The sequence below is a fragment of the Numida meleagris genome, chromosome 1, assembly GCF_002078875.1.
Source record: "Numida meleagris isolate 19003 breed g44 Domestic line chromosome 1, NumMel1.0, whole genome shotgun sequence".
Classification (NCBI taxonomy): domain Eukaryota; kingdom Metazoa; phylum Chordata; class Aves; order Galliformes; family Numididae; genus Numida; species Numida meleagris.
Window position 1 is genome coordinate 40,628,552 of NC_034409.1, and position 21,974 is coordinate 40,650,525.

The 21,974-nt window shown below is 38.4% G+C and overlaps 1 protein-coding gene across 4 annotated transcripts in view; it reads left to right on the forward strand.

Moving 5' to 3' along the window:
* Positions 1-21,974, forward strand: part of ACSS3 (acyl-CoA synthetase short-chain family member 3) — a 73,162-nt gene that overhangs the window by 22,495 nt on the left and 28,693 nt on the right. For all 4 annotated transcript variants that reach the window (XM_021385292.1, XM_021385291.1, XM_021385293.1 and 1 more), the window contains 3 exons: positions 2-97; positions 10,674-10,825; positions 17,953-18,056. In XM_021385292.1, coding sequence (XP_021240967.1) covers positions 2-97; positions 10,674-10,825; positions 17,953-18,056 — 352 coding nt within the window. The remainder of the gene's footprint in view (position 1; positions 98-10,673; positions 10,826-17,952; positions 18,057-21,974) is intronic.

Consider the following 21,974-nt stretch of genomic DNA (forward strand, 5'->3'; position numbering starts at 1 on the left):
GGTGTGGTGGGCAGCTTCTGATTTAGGCTGGGTAGTTGGTCATTCTTACATTTGCTATGGGCCTCTTCTTCATGGGAATCCTACAATTTTGTATGAGGTAAGTGTGTACTGTCAACATGGACGTTTCTACAGTGAGTGCAGTGTGGAATTAGGGAATCTTGTTTTTCCTTTCAAATTTTTATTGTCAGGTTATATAAAAATTAAGGTATCTTAACACAGTACGTTAGGCTTGGCCTCTTCTGTTACTGGCTTCTTGTACAAATCTAGTTAGTGAGCCACTTCTAATATCTTCATGGGCAGCTTAGGTAGCATGTAGAGGAGTAATTTCATCCCTGAGTGTTGCAGTGGAGAGTGAAAACTGAGTACTACAGATTCCAGAGCTTATTGGATCTGTGTCAAGGCAGAAAATGGTTCCTGAACTGGAGCTAGAGCAAGGAGTCTGGGTGCCCTGCTGTAACTCTCTGCTGTGAATAAGCACTTTCTGGACCTAGTTGTTACCACTGTCACTTTTATTAGAGAAGGGGACTGTGCCTTCATGCCTCTGTGCAAGAGTATATAGTACAGGAATGCTGTGTCCATTGGGGATGGGTTGCTGAAAGCACAGTGATCAGTGGTACAAAAGAGAGCAGAAGATTAATAGGAATGTAGTAATGAATTAAAGTAATAGAATGCATACAGAGACTTGCGTGCACGTGGTCGTTGGGGTCATTAACTGAAGCTCTTCTTTTTCTGCAACTGGGGTCCTTCCCAAAATATGCTTTCTATGAAGCTGAATATCTGATGCAACCCTAGTGAGAGTGTTCTGTATCCTTCTGAAAAGCTGCATTTTCATTGTTATCTTTTTCTTCCGTAAGTGAGTCAACTTTAGTCAAATATGAAGTAAGGGGTAATTGTAAGTTGTGACTGCATCATTGCTGGATGCCCCATGCATGACAAAGTGAGCAGAGAAATGAGCATATACTTACTGCAGAAGTATTTCAGTTTGAAGGAAGATCTTCATGATGTCCTCAGAGATTGTTCAGGCTACAATCGATACCCTGAATTCGGAAGGCATTGGAAACATTTCTGCAGTGTCTGTCCCGTGTAGCCCAGTGTCTTTCAGGTGACTAGACATAGGTTGCGGTTCCATTATGCATTCAGTAAAATCACAGTTAAATTAGATCTCTGTCACACTGTTGTCAGGATTTATTTTCTGGATTGGAGTGCAAGGGTATGCAGCATCTTTCATGATGCCTGTTGGCAATGAGAACATAAGGAACGATTATATCCCTTCTCAGCAAGAAGTTGGTGGCACGTGCTTTAGCTTTGTGACCAGAGTTACTGTAGGCAGGGGACACAGAAACTTTCTGGCAGTACCTACTGGTCATGTGAACTGACGTGCTACTGTCATATGCGAGAAACAGAAAAAAGAGTCAGCAGGACACTTCCTAAAAGAACTTTCAGCCCAAGGAGCAAAGATCTATGGGATAGCTTTCCATTAGAATGTTTTGAACTGCATTTTTGGTCTAGTGAACAAGGCTAAATCTAGTCTAAAATAAACCTCCAATAACATCAAATGGAAGATGTAAAGAGTATTGGCATTAAATAGTGTGATCTACTAATCTGATCAAATTCACCTTACTACTTGCAGTGTAAACAGTCTGTGACACCATATGTGCTCACATTATTCATGTTATTTCACGTAATGCTAAGTTTATTTTTACAAGTACTTGTAGTAGGAAGGAGACTGGTAATCTCTCACAGAACAGTAAATTGTGCATAGCTATCAACTCTGATGCTTTGCTTTTTCATTCATCATTTCTGTAATGGAAAAATGTGAAATAAGAAACAAAATACAGTGTTTAGAATACAGCTAGATTTTGGGGTCTTAAAAATGGTTTTTCAAATTTGATTTTTGTCTTGGTGGTTTTAGTGAGCTCTTCACTGAAAACCTTTAGGTAATGTGTTAAGCTGTTCTATGAAACAGAAAATTAACTTTTGTCAGAATGTTTTTCTGCCATACCATGTTGTGAGCTGTAAGGTCTGAGGCAAATAACTTTTGTTTTTTAGCTTCTAGGCACTGAATTGATTTTTTCAATAATCTCGTAGGGAAGTAGGCTTGCAAAACAAGTATTTTTTCTAAACTGTAAGTTTCTTTCCCTAAACAACTGAGACATAGAAAATCTCTCATACCTTAATATTCCCAGCCAATGACTGTGGCAACTGGAGAAAACTTTTTTTTTTTTTTTTAAAAGTCATTCTTAATTTCCAATTCAGTTTGCCTTGTGGACAGAAGTTTACTGACTTTCTTACTTTGTCAGCTTTCAGCATGAAAGCTTGAAGTGAATGCATTATTGAAATATGATGCAGTGAGTATCTACAGTGCAACGATAGCAATAAGAATCAGCCATCTGAGTATTACATATGCCTAGCTCTTTCTGGAAGAGTCTTCAATATGTCTTCTGCTGTGACTTTACAAATCAGGTCACCTTGGAACTTCTGAGATCTTTTTAGACAATGACAGATGTCAGCTTGCCAATTGAAGGAGTTAGATTTGGCATACTGTGCATGATAAAGATGTGTACTGGGGCATAGGTTGGGGTGGAAGGACACTTGGAGGTAAGGGTGTTTCTAGGATGCTGCAAATTAAAAGTAATTAGTAGTTTTGTTGCTTTTTGTTTTTTAAAAAGGGACTGAGTTTGTTTCAAAGCAGCAGGACAAAGTTCTAAGTAAAGGAAAAGAGGCAGGTTCAAGGGGTGCCTTTAAACAAGAGAATATCTGAAATTCATGCACTAGACTTTTGCAGACAGGATTCCTTAGTAACTAAATACATCTTTATGTGGGAAAGGGAATAGAGTAAGTTTTCCATAATTCTCACGTTCATATATATACATATGTCTACAGCTGTCCAGAAGAAGTAACTACATACTTGTGTACGTCAGCAAACTTGGAAATAACTCCAGATGCAGAGATGGTTTCATAACATTTAGCCATACATGTGTACATACTATACAGTTGTCCTGTGCTTTTTGCTCAGTGTGACGCTTGTCATGTTCTTCTGTGTGTTGCTGCTTATGAGAAGAAAATATTACAGCATCGTTCTTCATGTTATGGATAAAAAGATCACTTTTTCTTGTGAAGAAGACAGTCTGGACACTCCTTTGACTATTAGAGGTTGGCAGAAAGACAACTGTCAGCAAGGGAAGCCAGTTTGGGCTCTGAAAAAGTAACTAGAGTTAAAGCTTTGCATACAGACCTATTCAGTATGCAGTTTTCCACTGCGTTTTTCTGAAGTGGAAAGGTGAGGAAGAGCAGTCTGTTTTGCCCAGAAGTCCCACAAGATTTCGTTTGGCCCTCTGCTGTGGGGTGGTAATTCTGTTACATCCATATGCCAGGTAACGTCCCTGAAAATCCTGTAAATTCAGTATCCTTAAGCAAAAACCTCTTAATTATTTTGACCTTGTCTCGTTTCTGGAAATGAAGGTTTCAAAGCAGGTGTAGGCATTACTGTAGGCTATATTTAAGTACTGAAAGGCTGTCTCTCAGGCTTGAATCTTTTTTCCCAGCAACTTAAATTATTTGTATAGGTGATCAGGGTTAATGTTATGTTCAAAATTCATGAAGCAGAAATATAACCTAGACAAATGCTACCTATTCTCTACTGAACTTTCAGCTGATAATGTTTCTTGTGTTGGAGAGAATAGATCAAGATTAGTATGTGAGGTTTAATTTCTGGTATATTGTCTCCACGCAAGCTAGAAATCTTTTTCCTCTACCCTTCTGGGTAGACCTTCTGGGCAAAGTTAGGACATAAACAAGCAGACAACTTGTGGGAAATGCCAGCAGCACTGGTGCTAGAATACACTATTGCTCCAAGTAAGAAAAAACATATGGTATTGATTAAAACATTTCATATTGAAGCTAATAGGAAAAATGATCTTGTGTCCCTTCAGATGCTTGAATTATGTAGCATTGTAGAGTAAACAATTCTCATCATCAGTGCTGCTGCCAAACAAAAATATGCTCACATGGGAACGTGCAGCTTCACTCTGAGATAAAGACAAGACCATTCTGGTGGCCAGTGCCAAGTGGGAGCTGCCTGCAGGCAGGCTTTTACATAAGGAATCGCTGACCAAGTTTGTCCTGTGGCTGGAGGGTGTATGCAGCACTACACAGCCTTGAGGGACAAATTTTGTGTGCAGCACAGTACAGGCCTGCACATACTCAGGCCAGCTGTTATGTGGATCACTAACTTTATTATGTGCAGTAGTATTCCAGTTAGGATTGCTTCTAGTTTTGCAGTACATGAAATAGTAAACAGTTGGCTGTCTTGATTAAAGACTTTGTAGACTGATTTCTTATTTGTAAACTTTGCAGAGTGAATTCTTATTTCTATGTGTATGAGTGTGAGAAATGCCAGCATACACTTCTGGGAGCTAGCCCTTGCAATGTCAGAGTGTCATGCAATTGCATTCTCATATGCAGATGTGTGTTCATAAAGGTAAACCTAACTGCTATGCAAATGTACCTGCGGGGGTACTAATCTTTTATTTTCCTCTTTGTGTATGTGTTCCTTACATTTCTAAGTATATTTAATCAACTGCAGTTTTCAGTTATGTTCACCTGTTCCGTCCACTACTCAAGATGATTTTTAATTATATTTCTTGGTTTTATTTTTAGAAACCACTTTTATGAATAATGACCTCTTTGAAGCTCCTTTGCTTTTTAATAAAGAAATTTTTGAGGCAGTGAACACATACGCATTTGGAAAAAAAAAAGAAATTAAACACTTCTCTGGGTTAATTTTATGACTTGAACAATTAACCTAAATGTTGGGTGCCTTACAGCCGTCATCTCCATCTTTATTTCATTTCCAGGTTCTCAACTGTTGTGGGATATAATTTTGGGATCTTCAGCATCTGTATTTAACAGAGAGCTCCAGTTTAAAAATCCCATTCATTAGATAAACAGAAGATTGAGGGGAAAAAAGAAATAAATGATTTGTATTCCTTTTCACACTTTATTCTCTTACAAGAATTCAATTCTCTAGTTGGAAGAAACCTACAGTGGTACAGGACTGATACAGTTTTAAGGCTCGGAACCACAGTGATTGACTCAGATTCTGACACTCTGAATAACAAGGAGCAAAAACTTCATCTAGTAGCAGAAATGCACATTTTATAGAATTAAATATTATATTAGCTTGAATATTAAATTATTATACTCTAATGTTTAAGCACCTAATGTACGTTAATTAAATTCTTTATTCCAAGGGGATTAACTCATCACCAGTGCTCTAGTTAAATAGGAGAGGAAAGTGATGTGGATAAAATGTCATTTTTCCAGAGATAAGAAAAAGACTTAAATAGTTTTACAGTATCTGTTCTTGACCACTGATACAGTGGTCCACATGAAATTTTTTGCATGCATTGCCAGAAGAGAATAACTGCAACAAAGAGGTTTCCATTCTAGCAGGTATGGAGGAAGGGAAGAAGAAATGAAGAGTTAGGTGTTTCTTCAGTAGTCCCTTTACATGATGATCTTACAGTGGAGTTTTCACACTGTGTGAATGTGTGGGGATCAGGAGGGTTATTATAATTATAAAATTACCTCTGAATTTAAAATGTGTTTGTTTTGCAATAAAAAAAGGGTAAAAATCATATTTCTTTAACAGTAAACATTAAAAGCAGAGTTAGTATCTAGTTGACCTACACATATCAGTTTGTGGTCTTGGCTTTTGAAAATTATGAAAAAGTAATAGTACACTTGAAATTTTTCTTTCTCTAAGATACCACCAATCAAGCCTTCAATGTTCATAATGTTAGTTGCTTCTTTCTAAGGATTAAAGGTAGGAAGAAAAAAATTCTGTACTCATAGGGAGAACAACGGTATTTATGAAAAGGGATACTGTATAATTTTTCCTCTGTTCAGAAAAATGTCTTAATGGTCAGTATTCATAAATACGTTGTCAAAGTTTGTTGTGGCCTAATGGTAGCTTGTGGGCTAGGGTGTATCAGCAGTGTTCTTCAGATAAGGAGAAAAAAGACCTGAGCATGTTTGTCCAAGGATAACCACTGTTGAGTATAGATAGGACTAACTTCTTAAAGTGATTTGTTTATCTTCAAATTACGTAGTAGATGACAACTTCTTATTTTAGTAATTGCTATGGTAACTACATGCTTTCAGTTCTTACTTGTCATAAAACCATTGTCAGAGATGTGAGAACAGTAATGAATTCCTTTGAATACAGCAAGTACTTTTTTTTTTTTTTTTTTTTAATCTGTCTTGGATTGTTTTTCTCTGAGGCATGACAAGCTTTAGGTATAAAGAAGCTCCTTGAAGCCTCCCATCTCACCCTGGGATGCTTGCGAGGATTGCATCCCAAACTGTAAGCAACAGAGCAGCAGGAAGAGGAAGTTTAGTTTCTACTTTTGCTCCTGTAATGACAGGATGAAGGCAGAATTGTATATATTGTGATGCTCAGGACTTGGAATTAGGTTAAGGAAAAGGACGATGCCCATACTGGTCAAAGAGCCCTGCTGTAAGAAGTTGATTTCAGTGGTATAGGACAGAGAGGGAGCTACGGTCCTGCTCTGAACAATAGCAGGATGGGCATTGCTGTGGCTGGGGAGCATCTTCCCCACAGCTCTCGGGGCTCTTTCTAGTCACTGTTGTTGCAACAAATCTACGGCCTATGCAGCAGCAGCAGCAATGGAGGGGCCCAGGATGACACGTACTGTCATTTAGCACATTTCTTAGCTATGTAGAGACATCCAGCATTGCTACAGTCCATAAGCCATTATCATCAGTTTACAAAGAAAGCAATGTTTCTGGAGTTTTGCCACTTCTGTCATCTTTCTGCCATCACTCATATTGATTGTATTTGTGGAATGAATTCAGTAGGATGTATCATCTCAGGTCCTTAGTGGGTGTTCGGCAGCGGGGCCAGTAGCAGCAGGAGAAATACCTCTGAATGTTTCCTTTTGAATCCTGATACCTCTGGTATCAGCAGGTCTTAGTGGCAATGAGTTCCGTGTATAATATTCACTACGCAGAGAGAATTTTCTCCTCATAAGCTGGAATTTATCTTTAATTGAGTAACCCTTTGTTGTTAGGAGTATGGCAGAAAGGGGATTGCTGAGCTGTTACTGATATGGAGTTGTGTACTTTATTACAACTCTCCTCTTACATGTCTTTTTTTCTCAAGTAATCCATCCCAATGGCTTCTGACTTTCTCCACGGGAGAACTTTTTATCCCCTTGATCATTCTTGCTGCCTATGAATCTTCTTTCATAATCACATATTATCCATCAACACATTCTGCCTGAGGATGTCTGCTCAGCTGGTAGACACTTGATAAATTACATGCTCAAACTAGGTGCTTCTAGAAAGAAAGGCATTCCTATCTGTCTATCTTTCTCAGTATCTCCTGGTAGGTTATTAAAAAAAGGTGTTTTCTATGTGAATCCTCCTAGCTGATAAAATAAATGCCTGTTTTACTTCTCTTTTCTAAATCAAGTGAGGCAGGTCACTCTTCTGACTGCCTTATTCTTGATTACTGTAGTCTTGGTTCCTGCCAGCCAGTTACTACTGACAGCAAATTTTTAATAAATTTTCATCTGCAGTATTGATGCAAATACTGAATAGTTCACGTCTTGAACAGATCTCAGCAAATCCAATGGCAGCATTTTATTTGCTAACACTCTTCAATTGACTCAGCAATCTGTCACCATATTCTGAATTCAGTTACCCTGTGCTTTATTTTTTATAATGCTAACTTTTTTAAGAATCAAAATTGTATGTGGTAATAAGTGTCTCATGGCATCTTGCAGAACTTACAATTTTTGTATGATAAATGAGAACTTTCTTTGGCAATTTTATTTGTAGGTTTTTGTGCTCTGAAATGAACTTGCACTGTCTCAGATTTGTTTTGCTTATGTCAGTTTTTATTTATGCATTTGCTAAACCGTTCCCAGCTGCCAAGGCACTGGAGAGCTTTTTCTGCAGAATCAGTAAGAATATTTTATAGCCAGGCCAGATTTTTTTTTTTTTTTCCTAAATGACAATTTTGTTTCCTTACTGGGAATTATGTCTTACTGACTGTCAGGGGGATTTTCTGTTCCTTTCCTTATGAGGTTCTTGGTGTTTTATTTGTTTACTTGTTTTTCTGCTAGATCTGAGAATTGCACTTCTCCAAACCAAAACTCAAGTCAGGGTCTGGGACAGATGGAACTTACTGGAGGTGCAAGGTCCAGGCCTGAGCCTAGCCCCTGGCACGGCTGCAGGAAGGCTCAAGCAGAGAGCAAGGGAGAGGGCCTAAGTGTAAACTGCCTCTGGAGGAAAGGGAGTCTGCTCACAGCTCTGCTGTTTTCCCAGTGCTCTCATCCAAGGTTACGCAGCTGCACCATAGCACGCCTTGCCTTGAGCATCTGCAGCCAAACCCATAGGAGGGAGCTGGGTGTACTCAGGGCCGGACTCTGAACTCTTTAAGGTTCTGGAAGTTTCCATTTGCTTGAAAATTACTGGCTATGTTATTATTGGTAGAATAACCAATTTCATGTTGCCCAGCAGTTAGTTTTTTTTTCTGCCTGAGTTCATTACAAATGTTACTACTTCAGTTACATAATTAGTTAATGTGATGTTTATGGAAATTTGGAATGTTTCAGTCTAAGACCAGTTGTGTTAGTGATGTGGGGTTGAACTCCTAAGCGGCTGGTTGCAGATCTGTAGGTGTAGTGAGTGTTATATGGAGATGACATGAACTTGAATAAAGGAGTTCCTCAACAAATGCTGATGAACGCTTGAATGAATACGTGAAAGCTGCAGTGAAGGTGTGTGGAAGGAGAAGGCTTAAAGACAAAAAAAATATGATGATATGTGAAAGAAAAAAGGGACTTAACATTATTATCTTACTGAAAAAATTCTCTTGCACACCTTTCTGGGAAGCTGGGACAGGCCGTTAGCAAAACAGAGGTTTTGTCATTGATGATTCCCTGGTTTTCTTTTGTTTATTCTTTCTGCTTCTCGCCATCTCCTCTACCCTTTAGCAGAAGACTCAGTTGCATCTTCTGGTTTGTCCTGCTTTTTTTTTTTTTTTTTTCCCCTTCTGTAACTGTCCTGTGTTTCCTCAGCAGTGCTCTCACCACTGTTAGTTCAGTGTAGGGCAGCAAAGCTGGCGAGATATAGCCAACCTCAGTCATCCTGCCATCTTGAAATCTGAGAGCTGGCTTCTTGGCCCTCTTGCAGCTGGGTGCCAGGCAAACACAAGGGAGTTTGCGATGGGGAGGGCATTTGGGAGTGGGGAAAGGATAAATTCCTGGGAGGCTGCATCACAGCAGGGGGTGGCTTTTAGCATTGGGATGGGCAACAAACTTTATTTGTGTGTGTTCCTGTAAAGGCATTTACTGTGATACTAGTGCCTTCTTACTGGAATAAAAATACTGGATTTAGTAAATTCTTCGAGGTATTCAAATGCCCGTGTTCTTTTTGTATCTTTGCAAATTGAAGTATTAATTAGAATTTTGCATGTAACTTTTTTTTGCTAGACCTATCGATCTATTGTATTGTGTTTGTCTTACTGCAAATCTGCTGTTTTAAATTAAAAAAAAAAGTACATCTAGTTTCTTGAAAGTTACTGGCAGATGTCAAGACTGTACTGCCTGTGGCTGGCTAAGAATCCAAAGTTGTGCCTGCAGCTCTTGAAAGTAATAAAATACATGAATGTGAATGACAGTTGTTAAGGACACAATCCAAATTTGCATTTACACCAGGAGGGTGGAGGTATAAATTTATTTTGTGACTGGTGAACTGCTGTGAAGTTGGTGATGTTTTCTGTGTTGATGGCTTTTTGCATAAAGCAATGACGAAACTGGGTTTTGCAGTATGAAAAGCGTGTGTCTCTCCTATATTGTTCATATGGTTTATATTTGGAGCGCCACAGAGCACTATTTTTGATTATTTTTTGTTATTATTTACCAGTGGACAATTTGTCACATCCAATTACTTCTGTTTACAGTTTTCCTGACTATGCCCCATAGCTAATAACTGTTTAGTTTTCCAAATCCTAACTCACCCCTCCCCCCACCCCCCCAAAATACATACTGTAATCTGATATCAAACTAACGCAGTAAAGGGGTCTTTGGCTTCTCTCTGGTCTTCATGTGCGGCAGCAGCACAAAGATGCCCAGAAATCAGTTGTAAGCAGCTGAATGGGAATTTCTCCAGAAATAAGAGAAAATTTCTGGGTAACAAAAAGTTGGTGTTATGACCTGTAGTCCTGTGCGTGGGGGTATAGCTGAAATGCCATTGTGTCCAGAGGCTCGTTGTCCAGTGGGACTCAGTGTTTTAACAGCCTGTTTAACAATAAGGATAGATGTAGACATGACTCCCTCTGCTGCTAGTGTAATAACAGCTATTTGGGCTGTCTTTTCATTTGCCTGTCAGTTTGTCCCGTTTTGCTCAGTAGCAGCTGGTATATCCTATGCTCATTGTTTTGTGCCCAAAGCTTGTGAGATTTATTTTTTCAAGTGAATACACATGCTATATTGTTATTTTTAACAAATTCTTCTTTAAAGTCTTATTTGAAATTACTTCTGTTGCTGTGCTACCACTACAGTTACATGTTCAAGCCTTGCACTGTCAAGGAATTACGAAGTGTTTTTATCCTGTGACATTTTAAATTATTTTCTCCATAGGGGAAGCCTGTGGGAACGCCAGATGCTGGTGCCTATTTCCGCGTGCTAGCAGAGCATGAAGTAGCTGCCTTCTTTACTTCACCAACTGCAATTAGAGCAATCCGTCAGCAGGACCCCGAGGCAGCCCTGGGAAAGCAGTACTCTCTAAAAAGGTGAACTAAGGATACACTGGAAGCAGTTTCTTACAGAAACAAACTGGATAAGCTAAGAATAGCAATGTCTGGGGCTTTATCCACCTCTGTATAGCAGAATTCAAATGTATTCTTGACGAATTAGGTGTACACATATTTGCTTGTGGATTTCTGTTGATAGTTTGGAGGAGAGATGAGCTATTAAAAAAATGACTTTAATTACCATTAAAAATATGACTCTAAGGTTAAGAATTCTTAGTGAGTTAAGATTGCTTACTCAATTTTATTCCACTGTGCTTATACCCTGTAATACAGTCTTGGATTATGTGATCCTGTACCATTTTCCAACGTGATCTCCCACTTCATTGAGTGCACAGGATCTTTGGTGTTCATTTAATCAGAAGTTAGTCAGTATCTTCTTATCTTCGGATTATTTAGTTTCTGATTACAGTTATGTACTACTGTTTCATACTGTTTTTTAAAGTGTTTATCACTGTGCTACCTCCATGCTTCAAAATTGTGACTGAGTTCATCCTTACAAATCCCTTGTGAGATGAGAGAGTGGTATTATCCATATTTTGCAGATGGGAAGCTGAGGCACAGGGAGATTAAGGTCAAAGTCTTTTATTAATTTTGAATACCCAATCTAAGCCACTAAACTACCACTATTTCAGAGGTTTTAGCATTTTATGGTTAAAATACATTATTAACATTATGTGGTTAAAATGCTTCTCATGCTGACTTGATATACCTGCTATTGTTTAGTACTTCTACAAATCAAGCTCAGTATCATATGGCAAACATTAAGAACGTGTGGTTTTGGACAACATCTGATCTTGGAGTTGAATCGTTTGCTCAGCATCAAATGAGGGCCACAAGAGACAGTAGGCAGTATTCAGTCATGGGAACAGCTTCTATCACAGTTGCCCAAAAAGTAAAGGAAGATGCAGGGATGTAGAGCGTAATTATACCTTCACTTTCTTAATTATTCTGAAAAGTTTTATGTATCAGTAAGCTGGATTTATTCCTGAGATATTCATTACAAGTTTTCTTCCATCTCTTTTAAGTGCTGTCATCAATTGTTTCCCTTCCATGAAATGAGGAACAAAGCTGTTTTGAGACCCTAAAGCCCTATTCTTCTGTGATGTTTCGTAGTAAGAAGGTGGTTCACATGCTAGAAAATTTAATTGCCATTCCTCAGTAGTTCTTTAGGTGGTGACTTAAACGAGCTGGTCCATATAATTAGAGTAATAATTGGGTAGAAAATCTGCAAACCTACTCTGTAAGTTGTTGAATTTTCTTGCCAAAGAATTCCAGGCAAATAAGAGTCCCCTTGCTGATACCAGTTGTCCCAGATGTAATATTTTGTCATTCCTGTTCAGCGCGTAGTTTATGAGCTTCTCCATTTGTGCATAATTTGTAGTCTGCTGATAGTTAATTCAGCTTTGGGCTACGTTGTTCACTGGTACATGACTTCTCTAGGGCAGCTTTTAATATCTAGTATTCTCTTTGACTTAAGACAGTTAGTTATATACAAAACCCAAACTCTTTTTCACCTACAGGTAAAAAGTCAATACCAGTGGCAGTTCTCTGACTACCAGTATGGTACTGGAAGGTTGGCAGTCTTCAGCATGCCTCTCTTTCAACATTAGACAAGAATTATCTTACTGTGAAGTCTAGTTGTGACTCTGACTAGTTGGCTATGTGTGATACTGTGGCATATATTACTGAATTGGAAAGGGTATTTAAATTAGTCTGACTATCGTATGATGATTTCAGTATTAACATCCAGCTAGTTACAGTGTGTGCTATTTTAAAACTAAAACTGCAGTTCTTCAGAAATAGGGTCCAGTATATGACATAAAATTTCCTTGCTTGGATGGACTTTTCCATCGAAGGTCAAGTGAATTTTCTTTCAGTTTGGAATCAGTCTTACTTTTACTTCATATGCTATAAAGCGTTATTCTCCATTATTTGGTACAGAGCTGTGAAGTGGAATGCCTTTCTGCTATCTGGGATAAAATATCCCTACTTACTCTAGAGACTCAAAATCCCATAGCTAGGAATGCATTCCTGAAAGAGGGTTTTCCAAACCACCTAAATGCACCATTTAGTTCCTGAAAACTTATATTTAAAAAATGCTGTGGGTTAAGGTGTTTTTGTTTTAAAGTCCTTTTAAAAAAAAAACTATTGCTGTTAACCTATGGAGGTGGTAGGCAGTGCCAGCTTCCAGTACACAGAGGAGTACTTGATTTACAGGAGTAAATTGAATGATAAGAAGAATTCTGTTCTTTTGAACTGACTTAAGTTATATAAATCCCTGTTAAAAACTAATTCTTAGCATCATTGACAACTAAGTAACATGATGTTTCCAAAGCTTATAGCATGCCTGCTTCAAGTTCCATATTGGCTTTTGGAATCTTACATTAACATTTGCCTTTGAGACAAAACATCATGCATGTCTTAAACATGGGTTATGTTAAACAGCAGAAGAGACTTTTGATTTGCAGTACTGTGGGATAAAAGTCCTGTTCAACCACTACAGCATCTAAAGACCAGGTTTTTGACATAGCGGCTAAGCAGTCCATCTGATCGTGCTGCTGTCAGTTGTGTTTGAAAATCAGCTAACACCCAGATTCCGTGACCTGCAAGTACCCGGTTAGCTTTTGGAATCAGTTAACGTCTCAGCAAGGTAACCCCATAGCATCGATCCATTAACTTTCTTTGTTTGGAATCACAATCCATCTTTTAATTGACTTAATTACTATGAATTGGTTAGGTCTGATTTCCAAATGATTGGCAACTGACTATCTATAGTCATGAAAGGCTATCTATAGTCATGAAAGGCTAAACATGAAATTGGGTAACAATTCAACAGATTAGATTAAAATATGAGTAGTGGTAATTTGTAGCTTGTGTTCCATAGCCTACTTGGCTTTCTTTGCTTCAGTTTAATTGTGAGTGTTCTACCATTCCATATCAAGAGAGTATGGAGACTGAAGCATGTTTTTTTTATACTAGATATTAATGTACTTGCTTCAGAAAGAAATGTGAGTGACTACATAACATTTGTTCAGAAATAGTGGATATAAAGTCGATTAGTAACTGCTAGTTTCTCTCCCATAACACAGGAAAAAAGGGGATGGGAAGTTAAAATAGAAAATTCACAGCTGTTAGAAATTATTTTTCACAAAAGTCATGTCTCACACATGCTGGTAGAGACGTGATTAAAGCTCAGAATCAAGGACAACTGAAGTACATTATTGAGTGTTGTTTGCTGCCACCTACTCTGTGCTACCGTAGATCATGTATGGTTATTCCTCCTGGAGTCTTGAGCTGAGTTCTTAAAGAGCTTTTGTGGAGCTCTCTTTCACCTGCACTGGGAAAAGGAGCTGAGCTGCTTCTGTATTCTGTGTCTCTGACTCGGTCTCCCAAACATCAAGTGCTTGAATCCTTGTGAACAGGGTGAAATATGGCTAGGGAGGAGAATGGGCAAGCATATCAATGGAGAAAAATGAGAAGATTTATATATATATATTTTTACACGTTTAAGTGTCTACAGTCTCCAGAAAGATTAAGAGTTAGTCAGTTCTTTATTTCCAGTTTCTCTTAAGAAGTGTACATTAATCTTCCTCGCTGTTTTTTTTTTTTTTCAGCAAAGACAGTTTTATTTAATGTGATGCAGAATATGTATTCCAGACTTAAAAACACATTTATGATCTTTTAATCCAGAAGAATGTAGCTGAGATTATTACTCATGTGGACACTCCTGCTTTTGGACAGTGCTTTAGATATGTGGTTTCTTTTGTGCTTGGAGTGACACCAAAATGTGCATGCTGTTTTGAATGACTTAGATTGTGCTGGGACCACTAATGCTCATCTGTCCCCTACATGAGGTAGCGCTTTATATCCGCTCCACTGGACTAATAGGGCCTAAAATCTTGATTTTTCAGAATGACAGCTTGGGATGTATTTACTTAACACAGAGGTTTTAAGATCTTTCTACCCCATTAACTGCATTACAGTGATAAATGATTGCAATAATAGGTGCATTGACATGCTTTGAAGTTGTAAGTGGATTGTTAAAAAATTGTTCACAGTGGGACATCTTATAACCATTGCCATCTCTCTTGTTATACTCTTTGACAGGAGAAAATAAATTCATAGTTCTTACACTTTATTAGGCTTATGGCACTTCGCTCTTGTGTTCTCTTTGATAGATTTGTATGGTAATTTGTCCAAAGAGCTAATCCCCATTCTCCCCACAACATGGAACTGCTCTAGAGCCTGTGGATTTAGGCCTGATCGTTAAAGGTGGGAATTCAAAAGGAGGAATTCTAGTTCTGGCTTAGCGGGTAGCATGTTCTCTTAACTTTTTAGGCAAATGTTTTGAGTTCTTTGTCTATTGCTAGCCCTGTTTTTAAAGCAAGGGCACTTACCAGAGTTTTTAGAAGTTTATACAATTGATACATGTTAAATTTTTACATCTGAGCTGAAATTTTGTGTTTAGCATGCCTAGTTACAGACTATTCAGTACCATGTAAATTGAGCAGTGCTTAAGAGAAATGTCCTGCCTGTAAACATGAGTCTTAAAAAGCTTTTTAAAAAGTATTTGTGGGCTTAACTTACACAGTATTTTATTCTCTGCTATCATAAACTTTTATCTGTTACAACTCCCAGTTAGGTATTAACTGTAATTATCAGCAATGGCTTGGGCTTTCAAAGAAAATATATTCAGGATCCTAATTTGAAACGCGCTCATTAAAATCATCATCTTCTAATGCGGGAGATGTGCTCAGAAGGCAGTTTTCAAAATGATGCAGACTTATGAGTACAGAAAACACTATGTATCTTTGATGGAAAAGCTGCTTGCTTACGCATTTGCTTTAAGGTTTTGTCTATTTTGTCTGTACATTTTTTGAAGTTCCAGGGTAACTTACAATCTTAACTTGCTGCATTTAATAAAAAGATTGAAAGACTGTTCCTTTCAGCAGGAATTTTGACTAGCATAGTGTCAGACTTCCATGGAGTCAGTTTAAGATCCTCTGCTTTCTCTATGTGTAAGTGTCCTCCAGTTCACCTGCATAGTATGATCTGACATCAAGGAAGAGACCCTGCCCTACTGTGACCAGATGTCTATATTCTTAGACGTGGTCTACATAAACATCACTTCTGGGGGTGGACACGTACTGTGTAATGTAAAACTGTAGTACTAAGACCTCAGATTTGCTTCAAAAAGTACTTTTCTGTCCTGTCCAATATGAGGATAGGAAAAGTGGGCAATCTCCTTCTCAGCTGTTAGCTATTCTGTCTGACGCAGCAGCAGGGGTTTGAGTTCTAAGCTTGACAGCGAGTTAAAAGCTTGCTGTTAACCCACCTGCTTACTCTGTAGCTTTTTGAAAAATTATCTTCAGCTTTGAAAAGACTGAATTCTAATTGTTAGCCACATCTTTAGCACTGTGTGCAGTTTGGAATACCTCAATATAAGGACATAAATCTATTAGCATTCAGAGGAGGGCTGTAAAGATAGTGAAGAGTCTGTAGGGCAAGATGTATGAGGAGTGGCTGAGGTCCCTTGGTTGGTTCAGCCCAGAGCAGAGGAGCTGAGGGGAGGCCTCATGGCGACTGCAGCTCCTCACGGGGAGCAGAGGGGGCAGTGCTGAGCTCTGCTCTGTGGAGACAGCGTCAGGGCCCGAGGGAACAGTATGAAGATGTGTTACGGGAGGGGTGAGTGGGGGTTAGGGAAAGGTTCTTTACCAAAGGGTGGCTGGGCCCTGGAACAGGCTCCTCAGGGCAGTGGTCGCAGCCCCAGGCTGCTGGAGCTCAAGCAGTGTTTGGACTATTCTCTCAGACATAGGGTTTGGTTTTGGGTGGTCCTATGAGGAGCCAGAAGCACTTGGTGATCCTTGTGGGTCCCTTCCAGCTCAGGATATGGTATGATTCTGTAATTCTATGTCGCATTCTAGTCATTGTGACTCTTCATTACATGAAAGATGTGTGTTGCCCAGAGAGTGGATATCCATGCCTTCTGTTCCAAGAGGTGTGAGGGCAACATCATAAATCATTCTTTACTTTTGTAACTTTTTATAAGATGATGATATTTGACTCCTGTTGTGAGTACCCATGAGCTTAAATGCAATTTAACAATGTAAAAAATCTGCTACAAGAAGAATGAAGTTGCTGTGCAAGTGTTATGAAGATCAGAATGTTTGCAGCATGCAGTAATGTACTGTAATGTCCTGATTCCATGTAGTAATAATCATATTTAAGAAAGCTACAGAGGACGATATAATACTAAACAAAGCGTGAAATCAATTTGTAGTGCTTAGTGAAGGACAACAGTGTGACAAAATCTGATAAAATGTGGTGATTAAGACTGGCGGGGGGGTTATTGCCTTATGTAGCACTGCCCAATTTAGTGGTGTGAAAATGCACTGTATCTTGTCTTGATTGCCAGGTGTTGCATTTATTTTCTGCCAAAGTTGCTTCAGAGTGTCCAGCCAAATAGGCTGAATTCCAATACCATTGTTCTGAGATCATTGTTATCTTGTAGGATTACATGATTTATTTTTTTATTTATATGTAAATAGCCTCTGTCTATACAGGAAGAGGGTTTTAGCTGCTGTTGTTTCTCTACCAAACTCATTTCCAAAGGCTTATAAAAAGATGACTCAACTCAGAAAACAATATCTGTTTAAACAGAACATTATTCATGACTTAAAGCAAAGAGTTATGCTACAGGTATTTCCTATTAGTCCTGCTTATTTCTTTACTATTTTCTCTGATACCCTTTTTTTTTTTGTATTTTCTGTTTTTGTTTTACCTGATGGATAGCTACCAAGATTCTGTGTATAAAGTATTTAAATATCTTTGCTTCCATGGACAGTTGGTTGCCACTGGCCTACCAAGATCTTTCAATTCTGAAAATAAAGCTTCTTTTACATAATGTATCAGATTGCATAAATTAGTATTGCTAGATTTTAATTGTTACTCAGTGGGATGGAGCATGCAAAGAGTAAGAGACCTCCCTCCCCTTTTCTCTTTATCTCATCAGGAACACAGACCACAAATATTTATTGAATTAATTTTCTTGTTACTTTTGTGTCCAGATCAAGACACATACTTTTTTTTTCTACTATTATTTAAAGGTTCAGGATGTTGTTTGTAGCTGGTGAGCACTGTGATGTGGGCACGCTAGAATGGTCAAGAAAAGTCTTCAAGGTACCTGTCTTGGACCACTGGTGGCAAACTGGTGAGTGTTTTAAACTACTGTTTGTAAAATATGGTGATGTTTTCAGACCTGGTTCTTGAGTCTGCAGGTAGGTCAACTGTATATTTCTAGGAGCACTTACATAGTCAAGACTAACTGTGGGAAAAAAAAAATCAATGTGTTATTCATTTAATTCAACATAAAACTGTGGAAATGTGTTAGGGTTTTTTTTGTTTTTTTTTTGAAGTGGTCTGAAAAATGAGTTCCGAATTTTTAACAGCTATAGAAAAATAAAGGTATTATCTTGTCCCTGTGTTTTTTTAAGTTATTTCAGTATTTTTCTAGGTGTAATTTTATGTTTGCATGTTTGATTAATTTATAATAGAAAAACTTGTATTTCGAGGAGCTTTCAGTTTTTTTGCACATCTTCTGTAATTAAGAACAAATGAATGGAGTACTGGGATGAAGGGCTATTGGCTGGTCAAGAGGGATAGGCAGGACAGGGGAGGTGGAGGTACCGTGCTGTACTTCAGGGAGGCTTTAGACTGTGCAGCCTTGTAGTTAGAGATGGCATGGTAGAGAGCCTCTGGGTGAGGATTAAGGGCATGAATAGCAATGCAAATGTTGAGGGTGTCTACTTTCACTCATCCAGGACAATAACATAGATGAGCAGTAAGGCAGAATAAGGCAATAGGCAATAAGGAGAAATTTCTGGATCGGTTGCTTTTGTGCTTATGGGAGATTTCAACTCCTCAGTCATAAACTGGGAAGATCATACTGACACAAGTAAGGCTGGAAATTCCTAAAGCACGTTGAAGATAACTTTCTGTCATGAGTGCTTGGTGACTCCCACTGTCATATTCTTTGGAGTGCCCAGTGAAAGGTGAGTGTAGGTGACCTTGGTTTTGGATCTAGCTTTGAATTTGAGAAGAAAAAAACTAACAACAGTGAGAGAGTGAAGAGCTGTGTAAGCACAGGGACTCTGAAAACTTGTGTTAAAATTCCCTAGCTTCTTTCATGATAGCTATTCAGTATTTGTAGTATTAATAAATAAAATGAGTTTTCCACATCTTCTTTGAGATTTTCAGGTGTTGGCAAGCTAGATTTTCACTTCTTCATAATAACTATAGGATGTGAAGAGTTTTTTTTTCATATTGATATTTGCTAACAAAAATGTTTTGATTCTCTGAGGATGTATGGGAAAATTCAGGTGAAACACAACCAAACCTAAAAACTCAGGTATAAAATTTGAAGTGCATAAAATCCCAGTCTCGAGACTTGTTTTGCTTTTTTTTTTTCTTTTTTTTGGTTGTGTACTCCTTATACAATGGGAATCTAAATTGTAGGAGGTTCAGGTAGGATGTTTTATGTTAGGATGTGATTAACTTAACTGTCCTGACCGTGAACTCACTAACAGGCGGAGCTATGAGAAGATTCTTCATGTTTTTGTTTTTCATGGAAATAAGCTGCCTTATCCAACAGGGTGTGGGTGTCTGCAGTGGGAGTTATGACAAAAATCACTTAGTGCTTGCTGCATTATGTCTGCTGAAATTGGTGTGTGTACACTGTAATGAGATCTTGGGTACTCTGTCAGGAATTCCTGAAGTTCTGTAGCGCACTTAATTTCCTCTATCACTTCTAATATTGTTCTTGTTTCTTCTGTGTGTATTCTCTCTAAAACATGCAACTGCTCTGTTGGTTTTATTTGTATTAATAGATATTATTATGCAATTCCACAGGAGTAATAGTTTTACTGGTATTTTATTAGGACTATACAAACAAAACAATTACACCATTGAATTTAGTATATAAAATATGAATCATATTTAAGTATACTCACTGTAATATGCTTCAATGAATTACTTCCTACCACAGTCATTTAAGGGGAAGAGTTTATTAACGTCTCCAGGCAGCATATTCTGGTCCCCTGTCTTCAGTTTCCATTGCGTTGTCTTGGCAACATTGTGCAGAATCTTGTGACTTTCCAGAAAGGTGGATTTTGCAGCTGAATTCTGTTAGGTAATCTTTCTAGGTTTTCACTGCAGAACTGTTCTTCAGCTGAATAACCTTGTCTACCCAGGCTCCATGTCCCCACATTTGACAACTGGATTCCACATTTTTATTTTTCAGTCATCTGCTTTGCCTGAATCAGAACTGTGCAAATATGTTTTCTAGTCCACCGAGTTCTTTAACATGATGAAATTTTTAGAGCAGGAGGGCAAAAGGCAAGGTAAATTAAAGAGTAGCTACTTCATTTACAGCAAGAGTCAATTCTTGGATTTATTTTCTTTTTTAATAGCCAGAGATGCAGTTGTGGAGTTATGGAGCCAAAGCATCCAGAACTCAAATGAGAGATGGCATTCAGAATTCAGGCTGTTGTTTTAAGCTATCAGATAGTGCCTCATTGCAGATGCAGTTCTTGCTTTTTAGAGATATTTGTAACCTGTAGACTGGAATCATATTTTGCTTTTGATGGAAACTGGTATTCTACAGAGCAGTTGTTTAAAAGTGGAAATTACCATACAGAAAGCTATTCATCCCTGAGCTGCAGGGGCCTTAGAGTATAATGTTCTGGATGACTGGGCCTGGGCTTGTAGCAGGTGTTCATGCAGCGAAAAAGAAGAAACGTGGCTGTTCTTTGCATCTCTGTGTAGAGGTTTATATTCTGTCCTTAAGAGTATGAACATTTGTTCTATTGTAATTTAATGCAATTTCAAGAAGTGATACGGATTTAAATTGAGATTTATTTTCTGATGACCCAAGTAATTTGGGCTGAATTGTTTTGGAGAAGCCAACTTGCGAACAGCGCTTGGTGCCTCTCTTTCCCAGTAATATTACCACTCAAATGTGGAGGGAGAGGGAGGAAGCAGCCTCTCTCCGTCATGGAGCGTGGGAGACCAGAATCCACATGTGCATCCCAGGCTGCAAAATGGTACTGGTTCAATGAGGGGAAGAAGTGTTGTGGCTTGGAATAATTAAAAAAAAATCTCTTTTTATTTGTGGAAGTGATTGCAGCTTGGGCGTGGTTAGCCAGTAAGCAGACCAGATCCTTCTATTAGAAAAACACAGACATGCACCTCTGTTCTTTAAATTGCTGGGAAGCCTCTTTCTTCCTCCTGGCTGTTTGTTTTTTTCTTCCCACTGGTCAGCTTCTCTTCTGTGTTGATAGAAATTCCATATCGGATGTACGGTCTCATTTACAGTTTCAGCTTTGTCTTATGTCCACTGATACTTTCTAATTTTAAATAACCAGAAAGTATGTATTAAGCTTCTCTGTTCCCATTTTACATCAGTTTCTCAGTGTTTATTAATCTTAATTGCTTCAAATTGTCTTTCCACACGCAGCCAGGGGATGTGCATTAATATGAATGAAGCATTATACGTTTTTCTCCTTTCTAAAATTTTATTTATATGGTTGAGATGATTGAAAATAGAACTGTAAAGCAGTCTTAAGTTACAGAGCTCATCCATGAACAGTGTTCAGTGTGCACTGGATAGATGGAGAAGTGGGGACACCTTTAGAAGGTAATATGTTAAGTGGGAGGAGTGCAGTCTCAAGTGCCTGAAAGTGACCAGCTGCGACAGCACCTCCAGTTTCTATGTGAGTGAAGATGTTACAGGTTGCTGATCGTTCTTGTTGCATGGCAACTGCATTTTTTGTTGCTCAGAGAATAAAGCCCTCATTAGTGTAAAATAGATGACTTTTCTTTTTCTGATGATTTGAGAACAGGAATGCTAGAAGTAAGCTGCATGAATCCTCTGCATTTTGTGAGATTTAAGGCTGCCCAGTGAAGGCAGGGAAAGGAGTTTCTAAGGCATTAAAGCCTGACACAGAAGAAATAACTTTGAATTTCACAGTGGTGATTTTATCTGACTTCTCCATCTTGGCAGTATTGCTATGCATACAATATATTAAGATTTCCCAAAATGATTAAACAGGAAACGGTTAGCACTGAGATG